A 26,315-nucleotide genomic window follows, 5' to 3' on the forward strand; every position below is an offset into this window, starting at 1 on the left:
ATAATGAGGATATATTAAAATGAAGGATATCACAACTAACTTTTAAAATTATAGTAATTGAAAGAAAGAAATAGAACATGATAAATTAACTCGTACATTCATTTCTTGCAACTACTAACATATAACAAACTGAGAACACCTAGTAAATAATAATTATTATCATCATTAATAATTATATTAATATCTTAATATAATTTGTCACATGGTGGAGCCGAAGGAGATGGATCAGAATTATAAGAAACCGGATAGTAGCAATAAGGAACAGAAGGAGTAGTGTAATAGCAAACACAATTATTATTATTATGTTGCTTGCGTTTGTTATCATCATTCTCCTTCAATTCTTGGACACTCACGAGGTTTACACATTTAAACTTCTTCCGAAGAACCTTAACCAAACACACAGCATCAACTTTTCCAGTCACCACCAATTGGTCTCTATCATCACCTTCCAATGCCACTGAGCTTACACCTGAATAATAACTAATTATTGAATTGAAATCATAGCATTAATTACTATATCATTGTGTACAAAATACGTGGTTACCTTTTTCTTGAGATGCAAGTTTGAGTGCCTTGCTTCTGCATTTGTCACAATCCAATTGCATCTTTATGGTTATTTTTTGCTGCACAAGAATACATATATTTAGAGTTAGTTTCACATGCATGTCATCACTTATCACACTTCCTGAGGATATTAACCACATATATAGCTAGCTAGCTACTACAAAATTAGAAGCTTTATGTGCAAATTTAAAGTTTAAAGTGGTCATGCACACTTTATTCAAAGCTAAGTAGTTATAATTAAAACATTATTAATTACAAGTATATTAATTATTAAATGTCAAATTGATTTATTTTTAATTATTTATGAATTTAATTAATATATGCTCTAAAATCACATTTTAAGATTTCTATGATAGTACTTCCCTCAAAATATTAAATTGATAAGAGGAAACAATATGAATGATTATATTTTTAATAATTTCAAAATAAGAAAATTTGTATAGAAAAAAGATAAAGTTTAAATTTTCAATAATACATTTGTTGTTTATTTATTAAAGTAGAAAAAATTAAAAAAAAATTATAATAGTTACGTATGTTAGATACAAGTTAACTAAACTCTAATTTTATTTAAAAAATTGTATCTGGATAATAAAAGAGTTTTCTTTAATCATTTTTAATAGTTATTAAACTTTTAAAACTAAACAGTTTCTATAACAAATATTTTTTTAAATAAAATTTCAATGACAATAAATACACGGATATTATTGAATTCTACAAAAACCTTTTTTTTTTTTAACTTTTAACGAGTATTGTTAAAGTAATATTTAAGAAAACCCATTAAAAATATAGGTGTTTATTAATGTTTAACTCACTCAAAGGATAAAAAAGATATTAGATTATGTCATACTACAATACAAAATGGTAAAGTAGATGCTAATATGATAAACTAGAAATTGAATATTTCAGAACAATATCTCTCTCTATAAAATCAATACTAGGCAAAACCAAAGTTATTTTTTTAATCACTCTCCAAAGACAATGTTCCCTTATTATAGTAATCTAATTGACTTTAATTAATATATAATACGGAGAATTAAAAATAACAACGACAAAATGATCCTATACCAATAAATTGTTTCAAAGGGTTGGATCTTATGTATAACCCTAAAATTGAAACTGCTATAACGATTAATTTATTAATGAAATTAAAATTTTGCTTATAAATTATTGCAGGTTTAATTTATTTGTAGGTTTTACGAAATAAAAATGTAAAATTTATATCCTTAAAAAACGGTATCCACTTGTTAAGGAAGTTAGAAATATCGCTCATAAATCATTGTAAGTGTATGAATTTTATAAACAAATTGTAAAATCCTATCACCTATAGCAATTTATGTAAATTAAAAAATGAAAAATATGTATACAAATTCGGTTTGAGATAATTTAGTAGCTGAATATTTTTTTAATTATATTTATGTATGTGAAAATAATTTATATGTATATAATATATAGTGTCATATGAGATGTTACCTTCATGATTGGAGACAAGTGTTGTTGAAACCTATCGGTGAAACAAGCCTTTCTTATTGGTTTTTCATGTAAAACTTTAGAATGAGGTGCTTATTTACTTTCTGCCTCTCTCTTTATATATATAGTGGAGTGTATAGTAGTAGTTTCTTAATATCTTAATTATTTCATTTTTTAAGAATTTATAAAGTAAATATTCATATATGTATTTTCTCCTCTTGATAGTGTAACTGTAAATAAAGTAAAAATAATTAAGGGACTAGTAATAAGGGGAAGGTGTGTGTTTTGGGTATAACTAATGAAATAATGCATCAAGCTGAATTGGTAAACTCTTTTGATGGGCCCAAAGAGAGCGAGATGTAATAATAAAATCTTCTACGAACCATACAAAGAAAGATTTAAGAGAAATTTGGTCTCAAGGAATGTCACATTTAGAGTAACGTTTGTAAAACTGTAACTAGGCTAACCGGTTTTTTTTTTTTTTTTTTTTTGGTGAGAAAAACAGAACAGATTAAAGCAAAACTATGTAGTTAAATGTTTATGTAAAATATCTTACATTTAATGTCTTAGTTCTTTAAGTTTGCCATTCAATCATTTTAGGAATTTTCAATGCCCAAAGCCACCTCCAATCAGTCCTAATATCCCACATGCAATTTTGATTCAAAATTCACTCGTAACAACCTTCACTTGTCAAATAAACTTTTGGTAGTTGATACCTATTTCTCCTGTTGGTCAAGAGCTTACTTCAGTGGCCCAATAATTATTGGGCATGGAAATACTAATGTTTGGTAAAATTTTTATTTTTTAAAGGTAGTTTATAAAAGTTAATTTTTAAAATATGATTTTTTAAAAGTTGTAACATTTATATTTGGTAAATTTTTTATTTTTCAAAAGTAGTTTATAAAAGTTAACTTTTAAAAGATGACTTTTTAAAAATTGTAACATTTATGTTTGGTAAATCAAATTAAAAATAACTTTTAATAAACACAAGCAACATCAATTGTCTTTGGTAAAATAGTTTTTAAAATTTTAAAATAGTATAATAGACATAAATGTAAGTATTAAATTTAAAAATTAATTAACATATGAGGTTATATTAGACTTTTAAATTTTAAAAAGTACAAGCCAGGCACCGGATTCGATGGTCCTAGAACGTTTGGACCATTAAATGGTCCCATAACAAAACATGTTTTTTAAGTTTTTCAATAACTGTTAAATAGTCCGTTTTTAATTTTAATTACAAATTAACTCCATATATTTTTTTAATCATAAAAACTATTTTTTATTTTATAAATTATTATTTTATCATTCATCTATTATATTTATTAATAATAAAAAACAAAAACAATAACGAATTAGATCTTCCATTGATCGTAATAACTTTTTGGCAATTCCAATCGATTAAAAATTTATCTTTAATTTTAAAATCGTGTTTCTTAGAAAATCAATCGATTGGATTAACAAAACAATCAATTGAATTTCAGGTTTTTCATAACTCAATCGAAACGATATAAAAATTGAGAACGGTATGATTCAAAATTCATTACCAATCGATTGAATGCAGAAAAAAACTTATTTACGTTATATTTCAATCGATTGAATGATCATATCAATCGATTGAATTGGAATATACCATTAGTCACGTACAAAATTCAATCGATTGTATTCTCGTACCAATCGATTAAACCTTCATATATCATTTTAATAGCGGCCTTTTCAATCGATTGGGTAATATAAACAATCAATTGAATTATAAAAAACTCACATTCAAGTCGTTCAATCAATTGATTTTTGCGAAAACCATACCGCCTTGCAACTTTCAATCGATTGTTTTGTAGTAACCTGAACTCCAATCGATTGAGTTATGAAAAACTTGAAATTTAATCGATTGATTTTCTTAGAAACACGATTTCAAAATACTCGACGGATGTAATAGATCAAAGATAAGATTGGGATTGCCAAAAAATAATTACGATCAATGGAAGATATAATTCGTTATTGTTTTTATTTTTTATTATTAATAAACATAATAGATGAATGATAAAATAATAATTTATAAAATAAAAAATAGTTTTTATGATTAAATAAAATATATAGGGTTAATTTGTAATTAAAATTAAAAACAGCCAGTTATTGAAAAACTTAAAAAACATGTTTTGTTATGGACCATTTAATGGTCCAAAGGTTTTGGACCATCGAATCCTTTACCTAAAAAAAATTATAATAAACATGTTTATGACGAAGAATAATTTATTTTTTTTAAATTTTTTAAAATTTTATATAATATTTTAAAATAAAATAATTTTGAAATAAAAAATTCATAATAAACATAAATATAATAAATAAACTTTTTTATTTTTTAACTTTAAAATTTTATATAAGTATCATAAAAATTTATTTTATCCTAAACATCATCATTAAAAATACTAAATTACATAACTCAAATTTTAGAGACTAATAGTTTAAATATTTACTTGATTGTACTAATATAAATAGAGTTATCATTAGTCAATAATAAAATTTGTATGTAATCCAATGTTAGTACTGGGTATATCCATTACCCATCTATATATATTGGCTCACCTTTACAGATCACAAAAAATGAGACACATATCTCAAATAAGCTACTCTTATGATTATATATCTATATTTACATATGTATATACACGTTGTTATTATAATTTTGACAAGGAAAATTTTATGATTGATTTTCATAAACCAAGTCAATCTCTTCACATTTCAAAGAACAGATAAAAAACAAATAAACATAATAGATCTATTAAAAAATACAAAAACAAAAAATAATATAAATAGATAGAAGTTTATATCTAATATCTGATAGAGATGTATTTGTGTTGGAATTTGTGAAGAATGGGTTGAAAAATAAAAAATATACGAAGAAAACTGTGTTAGAATTTGTGAAGGTTAAGATGAGAAATTAGAAATATATGAGGATTTTAATGGCATAGCAGGAAATATGTGCGAAAAAATAAATAAAATTTAATAAACACAAACTAATTTTGAAAAGCTCCTGCTTAGGTGCTTTTAAAAGCATCCCTAACTTTTAAAATCGGTAAATACAAGTATTTAAATTTTTTAATTTACTAAAAGTAAAATAAAGTGCTTGCTTTTGAAAAAGTTTTACCAAACTCAACATAAAAGTGAATATACTACTAAGGAGCCAATGATTAAGCCAAAAAGAATTATTTGTATTAAAGAAGTCATTTGTATTTACAATATTCAAAACAAGACCTGAAGATAGGATTAGAAAGACACATTTAATGTTTTTGCAACCATATATACAGGATGTGTTCTTCAAATTCGAAACTTCACTTATATATTGTCTTCAATGGTGTTTATATAGACCTTGAAAAAGAGTTGAATCAAGGTGTTTTAAGACTTTTTTAGATGGATTTGCTTTTATTTTTTTCGTTGAGATAAATTTTTTTTACAGACAATTCTTACCATACTTGATAATTGGGCTTTTCATTTGTCAAATTTGGGCATCCAAGACTAATAAGTACATGTATGAAACACCAATATTTTTTTTAATTTGTCGTGTCTATATGTCATACATATTTTAAATGCCATATTTATTGATATTCATTCGATATGTTTATTTTTTGTGTTTAATTATATCATAACAAAAAATTCTATTTCGAATATTATTGGACACATCTAAATATCATTATATATCAATGTATCTAGTCTTATTCTTAATATGTATTTTTAAATGAGTTTAAAAATAATATATATTATTAATTATTAAAACAAAAAAATTTAAATATTTTATATAATTAAAAAAATATAAAAATAATTAAAAATTAATTTATATTTTAATAACAATAAAATATTAAAATATTATTATAATGTATTCAAAAAAATATTTTATATTTATATATGTCATATTTTAATTTATAAAAATTTAAATTATGTATCTGCATAAATTATATATCTGCATATTCTATATCGTATTATATTCTATATTTGTATTAGGATTCGTACATTATAGACGTGCATCAAACAAGGCCAAGAGTTTGGACTAGTCCAACTAGTCTTTTGTCATCATAAGATATATATATATATATATATATATATATATATAAACTTATCAAGCAGGCTACATTCGAAATCCAAGAGTCCCTCACTGCCAACGCCAAGCCATCGTATCTCTTTGAAGCAATCATAGTCAGTACCGGAACTTAAAATAAAATTTTGGGAGACCACATAGAAGATAATTGTCAAAATATTTTTGATATGGACTCATTTAAGATAAATTCGTCTAATCTAATTTTTTTGGCTTGGGTGATATTTCATCTAATCTAATTTCTCTGGCTTGGGTAATATTGCCAAATTTAAAGCCATTTTTCAGGGTCTCGTTCTAAAAAACTAAGGTAATTTTTTGAATTTTTAAAGGTTGCATCTCATTTTTTTCGTGATTCATTAAAGTAGAAGAATTATCTACAGGTGTTGATACTATAAAAATTATATGTTTTCCTTTTTAAATATTAGTCTTCCTCTTAAAAAATGCATCAATTCTTTGATTTTTCATTATTATTTTATATAAAAATTTGAATATATATCCTGTAGAATATTTAAAGAAGAAATTAGAAGGACAAATATTAAAATTTATAATATTTATTGAATTTTTTTATCAATTTATACAATATAATAATATTATTACTTATTGAATATTCTATTATTTTTTATTATATAAAAAATTAAATTAAATAAATAGTAAAATATAAAATAATATTAAATTAAATAAATAAAAATATCTAATTTTTTATATGTAAACTTAAAGATAGAGAAAGTGTTATTTATTGAACTTATTGAGTACTTTGAGTCATAATAAAGTATTTAAACCAATTGAATTATTTTTTATCTTTTGAAAAAATACTACTAATTTTTTTATAAAAAGTTTGGAGGGCCATGGCCACCCCTTGTCTGAATTAAGCTCCGCCACTGAATTCATAGTGTTCCAAGGAAAAATAGTATTAAGATCAAGATTCTAAAAACCGGTTCGAATCAACTAGTTAAATCGGTTAAATTGCGAATTGCTGTAAAAAAATGAATCAGTCAAATATTAAAATTTTCAATTTAAAAAACATCATTGAACTGTCGAATTAGTTGGTTAAATCGAACCATGATTCGGCCGATTTTTTGAATTAGAAAGCAAATGTTGTTGTTTTAGTTGTACTGAACCCTAACTTCACTATTCCATTCCAGTTCAGCCCTAACTCCAGACTCCAGGAATGCGTTCTCTACCTCTCTCACACTCAGTTCAGAGCTCCTCTCATCGAGCTTTTGGTCTTCCCTCACTTCCGTCCAACCACCGCTTACTACCGCCATTGTCGGAACTTTCAACTTCGAACAGCCATCGCCTGTTCCCTCACTTCCCCTCCATCGTGCAACGGCCATATCGCAACCTTTCTTCGCCTCCATCGCGCAGCCACCATGAGAACGTGGAAGTCTCCATCGCACAGCCACGGTCCCGCCGACGCTAGCTCTGTTCTACCACAGCCACTGTTCCGTTCGAAAGTGCTCTTTGTCTCGGTGTCTTCATCTTGTGTGCTCTGTTCAAGGCTTCTAGGTAATCTTTTTTTAACTATAATTGAATAATTTTTCATTACTGTGAACTGTGATTTTTTATTTTTCTATGAACTGCAAAGTTCTGAAAATTGAACCGGTTAGTAAACCGCTCTAGCTATTGATTCATTGATTTACTGGTTCAATCAGTTCAATCGTAGTCCAACCGAAATAATCGTTTTATAATAAAATAATAAATAAAATATAAATAGACATACTAAAACATAATTATAGTCTAATATAAACTTTAAAATATCATCGAAATTAAATATATTACATCAACCACAATATTATAATCTCGTCCAAATACAAATTCAAGAATCAAATAACAATAACAAAATCAAGAATATTTTATGTATTATAATAAAAAATAATAAATGAATGTTGATATATTTATTTATAGTTGACAATCTAGAGTCGAGGATAAACAAACATTCATTCAAGATTAGATAAAAATGCTTATGAAGAACTTTTATATGACATCATTAAAAAGTTACTTCTTTATAATTCTCCACCTACCGATTATTATATATAGACACATTCAGTTAGCACAGCATAGAATAGGTACCACTGAATTACAACTAAGATTAATGTTAGTAGACACAATTGTGCTTTGCAATTAGAATGATTCATTTGTTCCCTGGTTATTCATGCTTCATGACGAGAATCAAACACTTCAACAGTTGACACCATTGTGCTCCCATCAAATCCACCAAGTGCATGCCTATAAAGTGAATAGATAAGTTCATGACAGTGCAAAATTAGTCACATAGGTTGTTATTAGGAAAGAAACTAGTGCAAGTCTTAATTTAGGAATTAAGAAATGCATAATTAGCAAAATTTATATGCTAAATTAACTAAACAATCTAAGCATAGTTTTAATTGACTTAATTGAACACCAAAAAATATAACAGTGAACAGCAAAGCACAAAAAAATCCAGCACAACAGCAAAAAGATAACAACCACCCAACAATCTCAAAGATCACAACAACAATTTTATAAATTAGCAAAAACACAACCCAACAATCTCAGACAAATAATAAGTACACAACAATAGCAAATCCAGCTAATAATCTCAATCTCAAAAATCACAAACAATAGCAAATCCAGCAAATAGCAAATCCAACATCCTAATAACAAGAAATAAGAACAATCTCAATCTCAAAAATCCTAACTACAACAATTTAGATCATTAGCAAATTAACAACAATAGATACACACAACAAAAATTTATTGAATTTAGCAAATAAGCAAGAACAATACCTAAATAGAAAATTCAACAACTCGATAAAAAAACAAGAACAATCTCACTCTCAATCCAGTAAATTCAAACACAACAACCCAACAATTTAGCAAAATAGCAACTTAACAAGATCAAGAACAGAAAATCATAGTTAAAGAAAATAAACACAACAGAACAATACGGTGGGAAGAGGTATGTTGAGTTAAGAAATTAACTAATCTTAAATTAATGATGACAAATATTAGTTTATTGAGTTAAACACCCAATTAATTTTTTATTATGTTTAATTAGTGTTACAGGCTAAAGAAATAAAATAGAGCAGCCCAACTCAAATGGAACAAAGAAATAAAAGCTGCTGAGGTATATGAAGTGCAAAACCTAAGCCCAAAGAGAAATAACAAAGAAATCACATGGACTGAGAGCATGAAGAAAGAGAAGAAAGCCTTTTCCTGGTTCATTCACTAGAAAGGTAGAGTACAAAAGTAAATGTCTAATCACCCAAATCAAAACAAGCTAAGCTTAGTCAGAAGTTAAAGGTGATTTATTTCCATTTGCATGCAATTTATTTTCTTCACTCCTTTTCCAACTTTCTGCGACACCATTTTGGGAATAATGGAGAAAGAAATCTCTGATCTATGTTGTTGTAAATCAATGGTTCACAAAGTTACTTGGAGCCAAAGCACATTCTTAATGGTATGGATTTGGGGCTTATCACTGAACAACAATCCTTGCTGCTCAGTTGACCTCGATTAAGAAGAAAATCAGAATGGAAATTTCTAATTTGGGGGTTAATAGAAGAAAGTGAAATGACAAGCTTGAGAGGCACACAACTCAAGGAGTTGACTCAGAAGAAAACAAGACAGCAATGGTGAAGAGGTACAAAAAGAAAGTTTTGTTTTTTGAAGACCAAGGAGAGAGAGAACCAGATTTTGAAATTGTTCTGAAGAGTTCATCTGTGAAGAGTTCCTCTGTGAAGAGTTCATCAACTTTGGACAGTGTTTTCTAGTAAAAGAAGCATTCTGCCAAGATAAAGAACTTAATCAGAAGCAATTGAATCCGATTCAACTTATAGCAACAGAGGCTATTAATGCATCAATCTCCTTCATGTTCTACAGTATGTATTTTATTTTCAATGTATATCTTTCTGTAATTTCTTGAGAGGAAAAAGGCTGAAAGAGAGGAATCAAGAAAAAGCCTATGAGTGATAAAAGGCTGAGTGAAATACTTGAGAGAAAAGCCTAGAGTGATTTCAAATTTCTTTAGGTTGTTTCTTATATCTTGTGTCTTGTACCTGTGAGGTGCCCCTTTCTAAGTTGGGTTAGCACTTAGAGTAAAGAATTAGGTATTTGCATAACCAAGTCAAGTTAGATGAGAACTTGAGAAAGAAAGGATTGAGTGAATCCTAAGAATTGGTGTATGTAATACTTTAACTATAGTGGAAATTCCACCACTGTTGTGGTGGAGATTGGATGTAGCAGGTTGCATTACACAAGGCAACTGAACCAGAATACATGCATGTGTTATTTCTCTTCTCTTTCTCAGAGTTCTATTTTATGATATTTATGAGACAAAACAAAATTGTCTCATAAAATTTTCGCTACACAGTTCAAACAGATTCTAAGTAAAAGTTTATGATTGAAAGATTAACTCATTAAAGTAAAAGAAGGCCATAGATTCAACCCCCCTCTCTAAGCCTTCTAAAACCTTCAATTGGTATCTAGAGTCAAGGAAGAACTATGCCTACTGGAAAGAAAGGATGCAGATCTTCATCCAATTCATTGATTATAACATATGGAAGATTATTGTGAGCGGCCTCAAGATTCCAATAAAGACAAGTGCTGATGGAGTAGTGACTCCAAAAGAAGAAATTGAAGGAATGACGATGACAAGAAAAAAGTGGAGCTGAACACTAAAGCCATCAACCTTTTACACTGTGCTATCAGCTTTGAGGAGTATCGAAAGGTGTCAAGATGCAAGACGGCCAAATAAATCTGAGAGAAACTCCAAGTTACACATGAAGGCACCAAGCAAGTCAAAGAAACGATGATTGATATGCTGCAAAAAGAGTATGAGATGTTCAACATGAAGGATGGAGAAAGTATTGATCAAATGTTTGAGAGATTTTCAATCATAATAAACAACCTTGATGCTATGGGTTTAACTCACACAGAACAAAACCTAGTGAGAAAAGTTCTTAGAAACCTCACAAAGGAATGAAAAACAAAAGTCACTGTCCTAAATAAAAAATTGAATCAAAAGAAACACACACAATAGCCAAGACTCAAAGAAAAAGGAAATAGCCTTTAAATAAAAAATTGAATCAAAAGAAAGTAATTCTAGTGACAATTTTTCAGATGATGAACTTGTGTTTTTTGCTAGGAGACTTAGAAGGCTAATGAGAAAAAAAGGTAAGCACAAGGGCTCAAGTTTAAAGGAGTACAAGAAGGACATTATCAAAGTGATTTGTCACAACTGCAAGGAGGCTGGGCATCTCAAGTACAACTGTCCGAAACTCAAAAAGGAGGATAAAGGAAATAAAGAAAAGAAGAGAGTGCTCATGGCATTTTGGGAAGATCTTGAGAACGATTCGGATGAGGAAGAAGACCCCAAATGCGAAGCTCAAATCTGCTTCATGGCTGGTGAGGATCAACTTGATGAGGTAAATTACTATGACTTATCTATAGATGATTTACATGTTATCATATATGATCTCACCCTCAATTCTAAAAAATTACTGAACAAATATAACAATTGCAAGTCTGAAAAAGAAATGTTGAAAGTTGAAAATAATTTTTTGAGAGAAAAAGTGAAGAAAATCGAATATGCTTTGGATATTATTGAAGAAAATAGATTTCTGAAATCTGAACTTGAGAAACTAAAAGGAAAGCACATTATGGATCCTTCTCAAGAGCTTATTGCTGAAAATGAAAGATTAAATAAAATGATTAAACGATTGAATAGTGATTTAGCAAAATTTGCTCAAAGTTCTAGCAACTTAGACAAATTACTTGCAAATCAAAGACCATTGTTTGAAAAATCTAAGTTAGGATATGTGACAAAAGATAATGTAGTTTTTGATAATTCTTCAACAAAATTTATAGCCTCTTCTTCAAAAAACAAAATCTATCATAAATAAATCTGGCTGGGACATGTTCCCACCTATGAAGAGGAATTTAAAAAATATTATTTTGATGAAACTACATCATCTTCAAGGACCGAACCTACATCAAACAAGTCGGGTCTAGGCTATGTATCAAAAAATGAGGTTGTTTTCAAAACTCCACAGTTTCACAAAAGAACCTCTTTTTGAAGAAGCCCATATGTTTTCAAAAATTCTGATTCGAATGATCTTGCAAAAAGAAACAAAGTCAACAAAAATATATTTGTCAAGAGAAACAACCATTCTTCAAAAATAAGAAAACCTCAACCTTTTAATCATTTCCAGCATAAAAATTTAAATCACTTTCAGCAACATGCATCAAAAAATGATTGCCTTAATTGTAAGAAAACAAGTCATTCTTACTTACAATGCTTCATTGAAAAAAGAAAAGTAGGAAACCGAACTTATAATGTTGTTTGTATGACTTTAATGCACTTGGACAGCTAAGGTGAATTAACTTCAAATGATCTAAATTAATTTGGATACCTAAGATTGATTGAAATCTTATGCAGATTTGCCTGGCATCCAAGAAAAAGAAAGATATGTGGTACTTGGATAGTGGATGTTCTAGGCACATGACTGGAAGGTCAACTTTCTTCATCAAACTAAACAAGTATGATGGAGGTTTTGTGACCTTTGGAGATGATGAAAAAAGTAAAATTGTTGCTGTTAGAAAAGTAGGTAACAATCACTCTACTTTCATTGATGATGTCTTTTTGGTTAATGGTTTAAGGCATAATATTTTGAACATAAGTCAATTGTGTGATTTGGATTATTTGGTGATTTTTAAAAGATTGGAATACTATGTTGTGAATGAAAAGACCAACGATGTATTGTTTATAACTAAGCGTTGTGATAATGTGTATGGACTTACACTAGATGAACTAAAAGATCAAAATATTGCTTGTTTTTACTCTAAAGAATCTGAAAAGTGGATATGACACAAGAGATTAGGTCATGCTAGTATGTTTCAAATAAACAAGCTTTTCAAAAAAGGATTAGTAAGAGGTCTTCATTTGATAAAATTTGACAAAGGCATTACTGTGATACTTGTCAAATGGGAAAACAAACAAAGAGTTCATTTAAATCAAAGGAAGACAACTTTACTAAAAGATCACTTGAATTGCTACATATTGATTTATTTGGTCCAACAAGAACTCAAAGCTTAGGTGGTAAACATTATGGGTTAGTGATTATGGATGACTGCACAAGGTTTGGTTGGGTTTTATTTATTGCACACAAAAATGAAGCATTTTTGGCTTTTGAAATATTTAGCAAGAAAATTCAAAATGAAAAGAATTTAAAGATAGCTTCAATAAGTGACCATGGAACCGAATTTCAAAATCAATCTTTTGAATCCTTTTGTGAGAAATTTGGAATATCACAAAATTTCTTTTATCCAAAAACACCACAACAAAATGGTGTTATTGAAAGAAGAAACAGGAGTATTCAAGAAATGGCAAGAGCTATGCTTTGTGAAAGCAATGTTCCAAAATTCTTTAGGCTGAAACTGTTAACATAGCTTGCCATATTTTGAATAGAACAATCATAAGGAAATTTTTGAAGAAAACTCCTTATGAATTTTGGAAAGGTCACCCACTAAACTTGAACTATTTATATATCTTTGGATGCAAGTGTTTTGTCTTAAATAATAAAGAAAACTTGGGTAAATTTGATCCAAAGGCATATGAATGTTTATTTGTAGGATATTCCATAACTAGTAAAGCCTATAGAGTTTATCATCAAGATGCTAGAATTATAGAGGAGGCCATACATGTTACCTTTTGTGACACTAACTTGGTTCAAAGTATTTTGAAAGATTGTGATGCAGGAAATCAAGTGCAAGACGAAGAAGAAGAAACCCAAAATCAAGAGAAAGAAAGTTTTGGGCCAGCTGTATCAGAAATTGTTGTTACAGAAAATTCTGCAGGAGACAATTCTATTTTGTCTCATGAAACTGGCAAAAATTCTGAAAACCCATGTTCCTTGAATCCCTCAATGACTGAATCTGCCTCTAAGTCCACAAGACCTCATGACTGGAGATTTTTAAAGAACTACTCACAGGAATTTGTTATTGGGGACGTCTCACAAGGTTGCTTTAATTCATCCAGGCTGCTGTTTTCTTCTTATTGCATGTGGCAAGTGAAATTTCATCTCGAAGAGATAGTAGCGACGATTGAAATGTCAATGTCTTTGTTCAAAGGAGGTATCATGTTGTTTTGCCTTTTGGTTCATTATTTCTTTCTTTCTTTTGCTTTAGACATAGCAAACAATAAATAAGTAACGAAAAGTACTAATTCAGCTTTTTTGTACTGCATAATTCTTAGATTTTTATTATTTATATGAAAATAAGTTTTCTTTTCATTTTGTATTTCTATAATGCTAATCATATTTAAGTGATACACTGACTGTTCACAATTATTTTGCAGATAGATACCTATAACTCGTTTTATTATGACCAATTTATACCTACTTCTCTAAATAGGCAAAAAATTTGGGCCGAAAACTGGCCTGGATGGTATGCTGGATTAATTTTACCATGTCACAGTGACATGTATTTATCTTAATCATGTTTAATAATTTGTAGTGGTTTCCTTAATATTTTTGTCTTTTGTATGTTGTTATTGTAATTGGAGAACTAGCTTATCTAGTGACCACTTTTCAGTTCCATAAGATTGATAAAAGGAGGGAGTATGCAAAATTTACGCATTTTCTAAGAAAGTTTACTGAGTTTGATAATTCTGTAACATAAACTATTTTTTCCTTTTCAATAATCAGTCTTTTATTTCTCATTTCCCCTGTCATGTATGTATTGTACTTAATCTGATAAATGTTGCTTACAATTATTTTGTAATAACTAAGTGATAACCTGTTCTAATAATAATAACAATCAAGAGTTCTCAAACTCTTGTTAACCTGTACAGTCCTACAAATTTAGAAGTTTAGTTTCCTAGATTCATTCAAGAGTACACTCTTTAGTGGATACTAATTTTCCTTTTCTTTAACTGCCGTTTGGCAAGAGATCTCTGATGAGATTGACAGAGAAACTAGTCACTCCAAGGGCATTTCTTCTGTTCCTATCCATCTTAGTATCTACTCCCCTCATGGTAAGACCAGATTTATAGAACATACTTAGTAGCAATCATTTTCTTTTCAGCAGTAACATTATCATGCATCCTTCATATATTTTCAAGTTTAAAAGATTCGTTTCATCCATTTAATTTGGTGATTTTGGCAGCTTTTATTCTAACAATGGTTGATCTTCCTGGACTTAAAAAAGTCACCGTTGGTGAGTTCCAAAACTTGAATTTTTCTTAAAACCATTAAGACCAGATTTCTAGCATATAGTATGAAAAAAAAGAAACGCTTATAGTAATCACTAAATTTTAATCGGGTTATTGTAGAGGGTCAACCAGATAGCATTGTGCAAGACATTCTACCAAGCACTCCCTCCTAAAGGAATATAAAACTTGCTTATTACATTCAAATCTGCGTGATTGAACTATGCTAGATAATTTTGAATTTTTTTAGGATGTATGCAACATGCTTCTTAATTTGTAATCTATTCATAAATATCTATTTTTCTTCTTGTTTTGAATTCTAAGGTGCCTTGAAAATTTTCTATATTGTGAATTTTATAATGGACAAAAGGTTCTTTTCGTACTTTTATATATTGCATACTTTCAGATTCTCAACCTAAAGAACAAAGTTAAAACTGATTATCCATAATCAAGTATATATATATATATAAGAACTAACCTTAAATGGTTTATTATTGATTCGAAACTTAATCCCTGGAATAAAATGCAGCCAAATAGAAAAACCCCGGTCACAAGTAAAACCAAATTATGCATCAAACTTGCTTAGCTTATAACAATGGAAATTATATAATTAGTTAAAGGATCCAATAATTTGTACCCATAGTTCCATTCAGCATAGACATATGGACCGATCAACCTTCTTTACACTCATTGCTGCTATCATTTTAGTGTTGTTTCCGGTAACTGAAAGAACACACCAATTCCAACAATAATGGACTACTGCTATGTGCTTAGCCTATTGGTATATAAATAAACATAAAGAAAAAGATGCTTACAAATATAAAAAGTTGAAGAAAATGACAAAATTGACTTCAAGAATAAAAATCTCAGCTTTTCTTGTTATCTTATCTTTGAATTTTTAATTAGCACATATATAAAACAAGCTTTTAAATGCTTGCTATGATTTATTCTATGGCATTGCACTTTTGTCACGTGTATAAAACGTTAAAATGTCTTTGCATGCATAGTCTTTACTTCATGAAAAACAAAAGATAAGACATAACCGATGCTATTTATAAATATAATATAATAATAATATAAACTTTAAGATAAGGTATGAACTAATGGATTTACATTTAATATACTATTTTATTTAGAATATTTCATTCACCATTTTTATATTTGGCTAATCAATCAGCAGTAATCATGATTTTTCAACTAAAAAAAATCTAAGATCCTTCATGTCCAAGCTATGAAGAAGGGTAGGTACTTCATGAAGCAACAATGTTTATGTACAAGAAGCTTCAACAGCAAGACTTTTAGTTACTCTTCTACATGGATCTCCAAATGTATCAATTGATACATTAATTTTACAGCTGCTTAATCCAATGCAGGCCTGTGTATATAATCAAAGAAAACTATGAGTTGATTCAGCATACGATACGATACAAAGTGAAATGAAAAATAACTAACAAAGGTACCTAAGAAAATGTTATTTAAAGAAGCTCTGTGTGTATTACCTTCTTAACAATGGATAGAGCCTTGTTGCTGCTGCAGCTACCATGGTTGAAGTTTCCACCAGTCCCACTCGGCGTGCCAAAACTGGTGAATTTAATAGAAAAGATGATCTGCTTAGGATTAGGACACACTAGTGACAAAACTGGCCCTGATCTTCCTGATTCTGAGGGTAAGTTTGACTGTGGGTTCTACTGTCCAACACTGCCACTAGATTGACCTAAGTCTTCACCTTGAAGACCAATCTGCATTCACAAAGATATAGATTGTGTATCCTTCTAACAATGTATCTAGCTAGCTAGATACAACCAAGAATCAACAGTGACAGATAAAAGCAAACGGAGTGTAACCTGATATGATCGTTGCTGGGAGGAGAGGTCAATAGTAGTTCCATTCTTCAACCCTTTCAATGTCACTGGCCCAGTGATCCTAGCACCCTATGTGTCAAAGAAAGATCCATAGTTCTGATTTGTATAAGAATCACATCAGCTTATATTAGCATGGAAATATTTTGACTTCTAGTTTCTAAATCACATAGGAGAAAAGATAACAAGGCCAATGCTTCAAAGAAACAAAATTTCCTCTATTAACTATGCTTATATAGTATATATATTCAAAAAAGAAGAAGAAAAGGAGGAATTACTTGAAGACCCACGGTTAAACTCAAGAGATCAAATTGTGTTCTTCCCAGCTACAAGTGTGATGAGGATATCCACGTTGACTTTAGCATTGCCACTGTTTCCATTTTTCACTCCCTGAAATTATACTTTCACTAGTATTATTTGAAAGAACGGAAGCCTTGGAGAAACGGTTGAGTTGTCTTCACGTGATCAGGTTCAAGCTGTAAAATCAGTCACTGATACAACTCACCTGCAAGCTTCCCATTTATGAAAGCATGAAGGGAATGTCCAAAGGATTCGATGTGAAGAACAGTTTGAGCACTAACATCATCTTCAAAATCAATGCTTCAAATAAAAAACAAAAAAAAAAACAAAAAAAGGATCATAATGGATCATGCATAGATTTCAAATCAGATAGAAGAAAGCTTTTTCAACCATTGAGAGGCCTATATACCTTAGTGAGTACCACAAAGAGTCACTCTTATCAGCAGTGATATTTATTTGCTCTACTAATCCAAATTTTGAGAATGAATCATTCTTTGACCTCTACTTAGTCACCCAATTCTACATATATATGTTTTTCAAGAAGCTATCCACACACTCCTGCACATATTTCGGCCAAAATGGAAACTTGTAATTTCTTAGCTTCTTCTTAATTATTAAAAACTTCCATTTAATTTGCTTCTACAGTTGTTTAATACAAAGGATATTGAAAATTTTAGTGTTTTCATATAAAAACTAATATGGCAACAAACGTGGAATTATCAAGAGAAGAGTAGGGAAAATGCCTGCGCTGAGAATGCTTGCTATAAGGATCTAAAAATGAAACTACCGTACTGAACATGTGAGTTAGTGAAAAGTGAACATGTGTTTATCATTAAAATGTACTCAACCTGGTAGAGTCACAACCCCATTGGGAGTAGCCTATAACCATTAAATCTTTTTTTTTTTGTAACTTATGAATAATATTAGAAGATACAATCAAAAGTTTAACAGATCTTAGAACCTCAAATAAAACTAAAAATATACGAACAACATACTTTTCTATCCTGATTAGATGCAGGGGATAAAGTCCTTAACAACCACACGCAAATAAATGCCACATTGTACATAAAACTAAGGGTTTTCTTGCATTTCTGTAAGTGATTATAGGCAGATAAATAGAAATAACATGCATACTACACTAATCCATAAATAGAAAAAAGGTTCTATTTACTACACAATAAACCAACTGAATGTGGAGTTTGAGCTTCAGAATCGTAAAACTCCACACAAACATCAAGCCTAAATTTGTTGACCTATCTTGCTGCATACTTTCAGTTTAGCATAGTTGTTCTTATAATCTTATCATAATTTCCAAATGGTATGGGAGTCATACTAATTCATTGCTATTAGTTTCATCTTTTATTTTTATTTTTATTTTTTTGTCTTTTTGGCTATTAGATTCCATTAACAATAAAACAAGAAATACAATTGACATGAAATTTACATGGTGCTGTCAACCATATTGTCACCCTTTTAATTTAGTTAATTAAACCACATTGCCTATGGAGTGAAGTAAGAAATACATTTTACTTCAATATTTGGATATGTTTACAAAGGGTTTATTGAATCACCTTTTTAATTTAGTTAGTTAAACCACATTGTCTAATGCCTACCTTTCATGTTTGTTTCACAGTTAATATTGAAGTAAATCTTACTAGAAGAAAACTCATTTGGGATATTCTTGATGGCACTCAATAGCTCATTGTTGGAACCCTTAGCCTCCTTGCATCCAGGTCTATAAGACTATAACAAGAAACAAGCACAGCAAAATTATTATCCGATTTATCATCTTAGCTCTGAAAATTGGATCCATGAGGCTCCAACAACCCAATGTACCAATCAAATTAGAACGCAGCTTATCTAAATGCTTAGTCAAGCACTAAATAACTTTACCTAATGCTTTAAATAACTTGATTAGTACTCTTTATATTTAGTAATCTTTTAAAGGAAAACTGGCTCCAATTTAAAAAAGCTGGAGAACCTTCTATTATTATCAAGACTTTATATAGACAATGAATTAATAGTATTAAGAGAGTATATATTTTACTTACCCTCCTTTAATTTGACAGATCAAACATTATATTCTGATTTTGTAAAGTAGTAACTTGGAAGAGTCTTATTTGGAAATGAAGAAAGTGGTTCTCATGTTAAAAGTGGTGGAGATATGAATGCCTTGAAAAGAAAGGTAGCTTTCAAGGTCTACTCATAGACAATATATTAAGGATGACATGGATCTCTTCCTTTACAGTTATCAGTAAAAAATCTATTGTTGACATTTAGAACTTTTATCTAGGTTTGAATAGGTACCTTTCTTCTATTATTTATTTAACTTGAATTTTGTTTAGGATAATTGGAGTTCACCTCCATGACATTTTCTCCATACCATGTGTACTTTAACCTTGACTTGGAAATTAGTTCCTAACAGATAATCATGGTACATACCAATTAAGAGCTTTTAAAATCGTAGTCCTTACTCCTTAAGTATTTAGAAGATAATCTCTCTCACTCAATATCAAAGTTTGGTCTCAATTATATGATTTTTATTTATATACTAATTCTGTTGTCACAATTAGTAGTTTTGTGTTAACCTCAATCATAGCAGTTCACTAGTCTTGCAATAAACTTTTATGCTATTAATATTGATTAGTGATTAAGGTTGTAATGATTAGTTGTTATAATTGTCATGCAATCAAATTCATAAGCTCTTAATTGCGACATGTATTGATTGGGTTTTTCAATTTTTGTTTGGTTTGCAAGACCGTTTTCTATTTTATTTTTAGTGTTCAATTTTCATAATTTTCAAAGAAAGAGGCATAAATAGAAAAAAAAAAAAAGAAATCCCATATTTGCAAAATCTTGGAAATGGAAAAAAGTTGGAAAAAAATAGAAAAAGAAAAGACAACGCAAAGAAGACCTAACATGGCATTCTGCATAATGGAATGTATAACTTTGGATGCTTTGTTAAAAGGGGGGTGAAAATTCATGAGATAACTATGAAAGAAACCATTAAAAAAATGCTACTGGAGATTGTTTTAACAGATATTTAGAGAGAGCCTAATGGCATCTGTTTAGCCATGTTACTTGTCATGGTTTGTGTATATTTTTGTTGAGATCTATTACAAGTTCTCATAGCAAACAAGGAATTTTCTGCTACTTGACTCACATGCCAGAATTGTTGATCTCTTCTTTACAAAGTAGGCTGTTTGTTCAAATTTGTATGTGAAATATAAAAGTCTGTGTGGATTTTATGAACTTTGGTGTATGAATGTTCAGGATGATTATGAAAAATCATAGATTAAGAAAGTGTGCTAACAGGCTAACATAGAAATGATGAGCAATCGTAGATTCTTAAATTAAATGTGCAACATGCATATGTAAAATATCTAAGTGCATATAGGAGAACCCAACCAATATTGTTTTGAAGCATAAAATCCAGTGAGTATGGGTTCAACTAGAAACCAAATAAGTTGAGAAGAATTCTAGTGTCTCACAATTGATTCCGAAGGGGCCAAATACAAATCAAAGAGAAATAAGATCAGATAAACTCACATTAGAGAGCTTCAAGTCAATACCTACAAAGATAAGGAAAAATAAGTCGCACAGCAGAATTTATAGAACTATGATAATATTCAGCAAGAACAGAAATGTAATTTCAATATGAGTTGATGTATCTTACCTTCTTTTATCAACTTCCCGAAGAACATTCCCCGCCATGTCATACTCATCTGTCTGAAAGCATGAATGATAGTTGCAGAAGTCACATCATTTGGTAAGCAACCATTGTGTTCCATTTCCGACAACAGGGTCAATGCTTCTTCACACAGTCCCTCTTTGCAGAGCCCATTGATCATAATATTGTATGTCCTCACATTTGGAGGACAGCCTTTAACAGAAAGATCTTGGAAAATCGCTCTTGCATCTGAAAGTCTTCCACCTTTGCATAGGCCATCAATAAGTATACTGTAAGTGCGTATATTTGGATCAATGCCACTCTTTTTCATTTGATTGAATAACATAAGTGCCTTGTCAAGTTGTTGGTTTTTGAACATCCCATCCAACAAGGAATTGTAAGTGACTACATTAGCAGGTTGACCTCTATCATGCATCTTGTCCAAAAGCTCCAAAGCACAAGAGATTCTCTTTGATTTGCACAAGCTATCAATAAGAGTGGTGTAAGTTACCGTGTTTGGAACCAAGTCCTTACGAAGCATTTCTTGAAAGAGACTCAAGGCTTCATCTAGCATTTTACTTTTGCAGAAGCCATTAATCATGATATTGTAACTTTGAACATCCGGAGAAATTCCCTCAGCAAGCATTTCAGAGAATAAATGAAAAGCATCAGTTACAAGGTTTTCCGTGCACAGGCTATCAATAATTGTGCTGTACATGACGACATTAGGAATAATCCCAAGCAGTGGTAGGGTCTTTCTCAACACTTGAATAGCAGCTGATCTGTATCCGGTGTTACAGAATCCCTGAATCAAAGTCCCATAACTAACTTCATTAAACTGAAATCCTAGAGCCAGGACTCTATCATGAAAGTGTAGTACTTTCTCAACATTACCACAGAGACAGAGACCTTTCAGGATTGTTGTCAATGTTACCGTATCAGGTTGATATCCCATCATGAAAATCTTGGCCAACACAGAGAAAGCAAGCTTCATACGACCCATGCTGGAACAACAATTGATTAAGATGTTCAAAGTAAGCAAGTTAAGAGCGATTCCCCGGGCTTGCAATTGCAGAAAAAGGGAAATGGCGGTGGGGAACTGGTTCCTCTCGGCAAGAGCCGCCAAAATCATGTTAAAGTGGGTGATGGGTAGAGGAGGACGACGCATAAAGAGCATGCGAGAGAAGGAATCAAAAGCTTCATCATGAGAGTGAGAGTGTAGGGATGAAGTGGAAGGGAAGCAAAGAGGAAGAGCGGAGTGGGGAACAGAATAAGGAGAGTGCTTTGGGGTTTGAAGAGCATGCCTTAACATGATTCGTGAGAATGAGAACAATGTCAACATTCTTGATTTACCGAACACAAGATGAGAAGATCAAAAAGTTTTACCAAACCAAATCTAAGAGTAGTATCAAGCTTATTCGAGGTTATTTGCTTTGTTTAATTGTTTCTAATTTTATTATCTTATCTTAGGCCACGAATTTTAGTAATAAGTAACAACATTTCAAATTAAACCCTCTATTTTTTTTTACAAGTTTGTAATTCTACGATTTTTTACTATCCAAATTTTCCCTCTCCACCCTTAAACATAATTTCGTTATTTATGATTCTATTATTACTTATAATTAATTTTTTATTTATTTTGTCTTTTTTTTTATAGAATCATAATTTATATTATACAAAATTTTGATAATAAATGTAGGGGCAAAATGCACCATTAAAATAAATGGAGGACAAAATTATATGATTTTACTAAATTCAAAAATGTTACCTGAATCATTTAAAACCATCTTCTTATGCTACATTCGAATTAGGAAAACCAACCGTAATTTGAATTAGATCAATTCGAATTAATAGTGATGTTTGTAATTTGAATTTGACCAATTATGCATGCATGTGTGCTTGGTTTGGTAAAACTTTTTGAAGAGGTGCTTGTACTTTTTAAAAGCTGCTCTTCATTTTGTATTTGGTAAATAAAAAAAATCATGTGCTTTTTCTTATATCTTTTAAAAGATCGGAGTACTTTTAGAAGCACTTAGGATAGAGCTTTTCAAAATTGGCTTGAGCTTTTCAAAATTGGCTTGTACTTTTCAAAATTTAAAAGTCTAATATAACCTCATACGTTAACTAATTTTCAAATTTAATGCTTGCATTTATGTCTATTATAGTATTTTTAAATTTTAAAAGCTATTTTACTAAACACAATTGATGTTGCTTATGTTTATTAAAAGTTATTTTTGATTTGATTTACCAAACATAAATGCTACAACTTTTAAAAAGCCATCTTTTAAAAGTTAACTTTTATAATCTACTTTTGAAAAGTAAAAACTTTATCAAACTAAGCCGTGGTCTTAGGATAGTTCAAATTAGCTTGATTCGAATTATACATGCATAAGTGTTAAGGTAGTTTGAATCAGAGTGACCTAATTTAAATAAATTTATTAAAAAAAATTAATTATTTAAATATTAAAAAATATATTTTATTCCATGCATTAAAAATAAAACTAACAAAATATTTAATTATGAGATTTTTTCAAAATATTTATGACCTATCAATTCGAATTTCATACAATACTCTTTTGCCCATTCTTGATAGCTCATGAATATTTTGAAAAGTCTTGTAATTAAATATTTTGTTAGCTGTTTTTTAATGCATGGTATAAAAAATATATTTTTTAATTTTTAAATTATTAATTTGTTAAATAAATTTATTTAAATTATGTCACAAAAAAATATTTTATTCTATGCAAAACAATTTTAAAAAAATGGCTTAAAAGATAGTAGAAATACTATAAAAATTTGTAATATCCCAATAACTTAGGTTAATACATGCATGTATTCAAATTTTAAATAAAATACTCTACATAATCAATAATAATTTCGAAATTAAAAAAAAAATTATCATGTAATTACCTAATTCACTAGCACATTATAAATTTTTACTGGTTAACATTGCATCCAGAATTATGATAGCACTTAGCAGCATTTGCTTTCTTAACACTCACAAGTATATATATTTACTTAGATGAGGAATTTTATATTCTTCTGCAAATAATCATTAATTGTTCTGAAAACCGAACCGTCATCGAACCGTTCTAGCTATTGGTTCATAGGTTCAACTGGTTTGACCGTAGTTAAACAAAAAAAACCGTTTTATAATAAAATAATAAATAAAATATAAATAAACACATTAAAATATAATTATAGTCTAATATAAATATACAATGCACAAGTTAAAGATAGAAAATATTGTCTTAATGTAGCTAAGTCAAAAAGTAAAACAAATTGATAGTATTGCACAACAAACACAACAGAACCTGAGACAAAAACACAACAGCTGAAACAAAAAAAAAAATCCAACACAGAAGAGGGGCAGCAAGTCGGCAGAGATAGAGAGCAGGGACAGTGCAACCAAACAATGAACAAAACTCAAAAAACTTTGAATCAGTAACATAGTCAGTGCAAATTCAAGAAACTTTAATAAAATTTAACTATACAAACAGACAATAGAGCAGTAATAGAGTTATAAATCTAAAATTTATCATCAAATATAATCAGTAAGCAAAGCCAATCAATCAAGCATTGACTGGGCATTCGAGAAAAAGAAAGAATAAAAAAAGAATAAAAAAGAACTTTTAAATCACAGCAACAACACAACAACACCAATTGAAACATTTAAAAAGAAAGCAACAAAAAAGAATATCTAAAAATCACCAAGCTTGAAAACAATAATTTGATCTCAACGAATTAAAAGCTAAGCTTCCAGCAAAGTGAAGAATACCCAAACCAAAGAACCTTCAATCACAGTTTAAACCAAAATTCACGATCCCCTCAAATTGAAGCAGCAAGCAACTTGAAAATCAAAGAACCAAAAAATAATTTTCAAATAAAAGATTCAGCTCACCAATCCTAATCAGAAATAAAATCAAATTCCAATAACAAAGAAATCTAGAAGCCTAGAATAGGGCAGATCAGATCCTGAGCAAGAGGGGGAACAACGCTGACCGGTGAAACAGAGCTGGCGCCGGCGATAGTAACAAGTGAAGTAACAACAACAAAGTTCACAGCTTAACTAACAATAATTATTCATTCATACCTAAACATTATCAGCAATCAAATAACAGTACAATAACAATACATACCAAAACATTACTAGCAATCCAATAACAATACAATCCAATCCAATTATTCAATTGAAACAGGCAAACAGGCAATAACAATCCATTCCAATAACAATACAATCCAATCCAATAACAATACAAAGTTCACAGTTCTGAATCAGTAACTTAGTTCAGTTGAAACAGGCAAACAATTATTCAATCACTGTATCACTATATCAGTTCACATTTCACAGTTCACAAAAAAACAATTATTCAATCACTATATCACCATATCAGTTCACAGTTAAATGACTTGAATCAGAGTTCACAGAGCTTCACTATTTCAGTAAATCATAAATTTAGAGTTGACAGAGTTTCACTATATCAGAGTTCACAGAGCTTCACTGTATCAGAGTTCAATCATAAATTCATAGTTAATAAAAAAAATTACCTAGAGAACATGCAAGTGACTGTGGTTGCGGAGAGGGACAGAGACAGAGACACCGAGGGAGACAGAGCATGCAAGAGTGGTGGAGCAGACGGTGGCTTCGAAGGTTGCGATGGCTGCTGCGCGACGGAGGCTTCGAAGTTTGCGATGGCTGCTGCGCGATGGAGGGGAAGTGAGCGAGCAGACGGTGGCTGTTCGAAGGAACGACGGCGGCGACACGAGGCGGTGGCTGGACGCAGGTGAGGGGCGCTCTGGAGCTCGATGAGATTGAAACGGCGCTCTGGAGTCTGGAATGCTAGATCTGGCACGAGAGGATGCAGTTAGGGTTTGCTAATTGCCTCAGTGAGTGAAACGGCGACGTTTGGTTGGCCATTCAAAAAACCGATCGGATCACGGTTCGATTCGACCGACTGGTTTCCGACCGATTCACCAGTTCAATTACAGTTTCTGAAATCCACGCTTTTGGCATATGTTCGAACCGTTTTTTTCAACGGTTTACGGTTTAACCGGTTCGACCAATCGATTCGAACCGATTTTCAGAACCTTTTAATTCTATTACATAGGAACCATTTTATAATTTTCATTCCCTACATTTGCTTCCACTTTTTGTAATTTAAATTTTGAGTGATAAATGAC

General features: G+C 30.2%; 2 protein-coding genes across 2 annotated transcripts; both read right to left on the bottom strand.

The window, feature by feature from the left end:
* Positions 1 to 185: 185 nt before the first annotated feature.
* Positions 186 to 605, bottom strand: LOC112803872 (heavy metal-associated isoprenylated plant protein 47-like). Its single transcript, XM_025847326.1, has 2 exons — positions 545 to 605; positions 186 to 469 (listed from the first exon to the last, which is right to left on the bottom strand). The coding sequence occupies exons 1-2, from the start codon at positions 603 to 605 to the stop codon at positions 186 to 188; spliced, it is 345 nt and encodes a 114-aa protein (XP_025703111.1).
* A 15,732-nt stretch (positions 606 to 16,337) lies between these two features.
* On the bottom strand, positions 16,338 to 26,148 carry LOC112802281 (uncharacterized). Its single transcript, XM_072196062.1, has 11 exons — positions 26,091 to 26,148; positions 25,683 to 25,980; positions 21,141 to 22,138; positions 21,014 to 21,036; positions 19,120 to 19,207; positions 17,874 to 18,022; positions 17,670 to 17,764; positions 17,443 to 17,554; positions 17,150 to 17,263; positions 16,805 to 17,044; positions 16,338 to 16,680 (listed from the first exon to the last, which is right to left on the bottom strand). Exons 1-6 carry the CDS (start codon positions 26,146 to 26,148, stop codon positions 18,009 to 18,011), a joined length of 1,479 nt encoding a protein of 492 aa, XP_072052163.1. The 3' UTR covers positions 16,338 to 16,680; positions 16,805 to 17,044; positions 17,150 to 17,263; positions 17,443 to 17,554; positions 17,670 to 17,764; positions 17,874 to 18,008.
* Positions 26,149 to 26,315: the final 167 nt, after the last annotated feature.

Source organism: Arachis hypogaea, chromosome 5 (genome assembly GCF_003086295.3).
Source record: "Arachis hypogaea cultivar Tifrunner chromosome 5, arahy.Tifrunner.gnm2.J5K5, whole genome shotgun sequence".
NCBI classification, from domain to species: domain Eukaryota; kingdom Viridiplantae; phylum Streptophyta; class Magnoliopsida; order Fabales; family Fabaceae; genus Arachis; species Arachis hypogaea.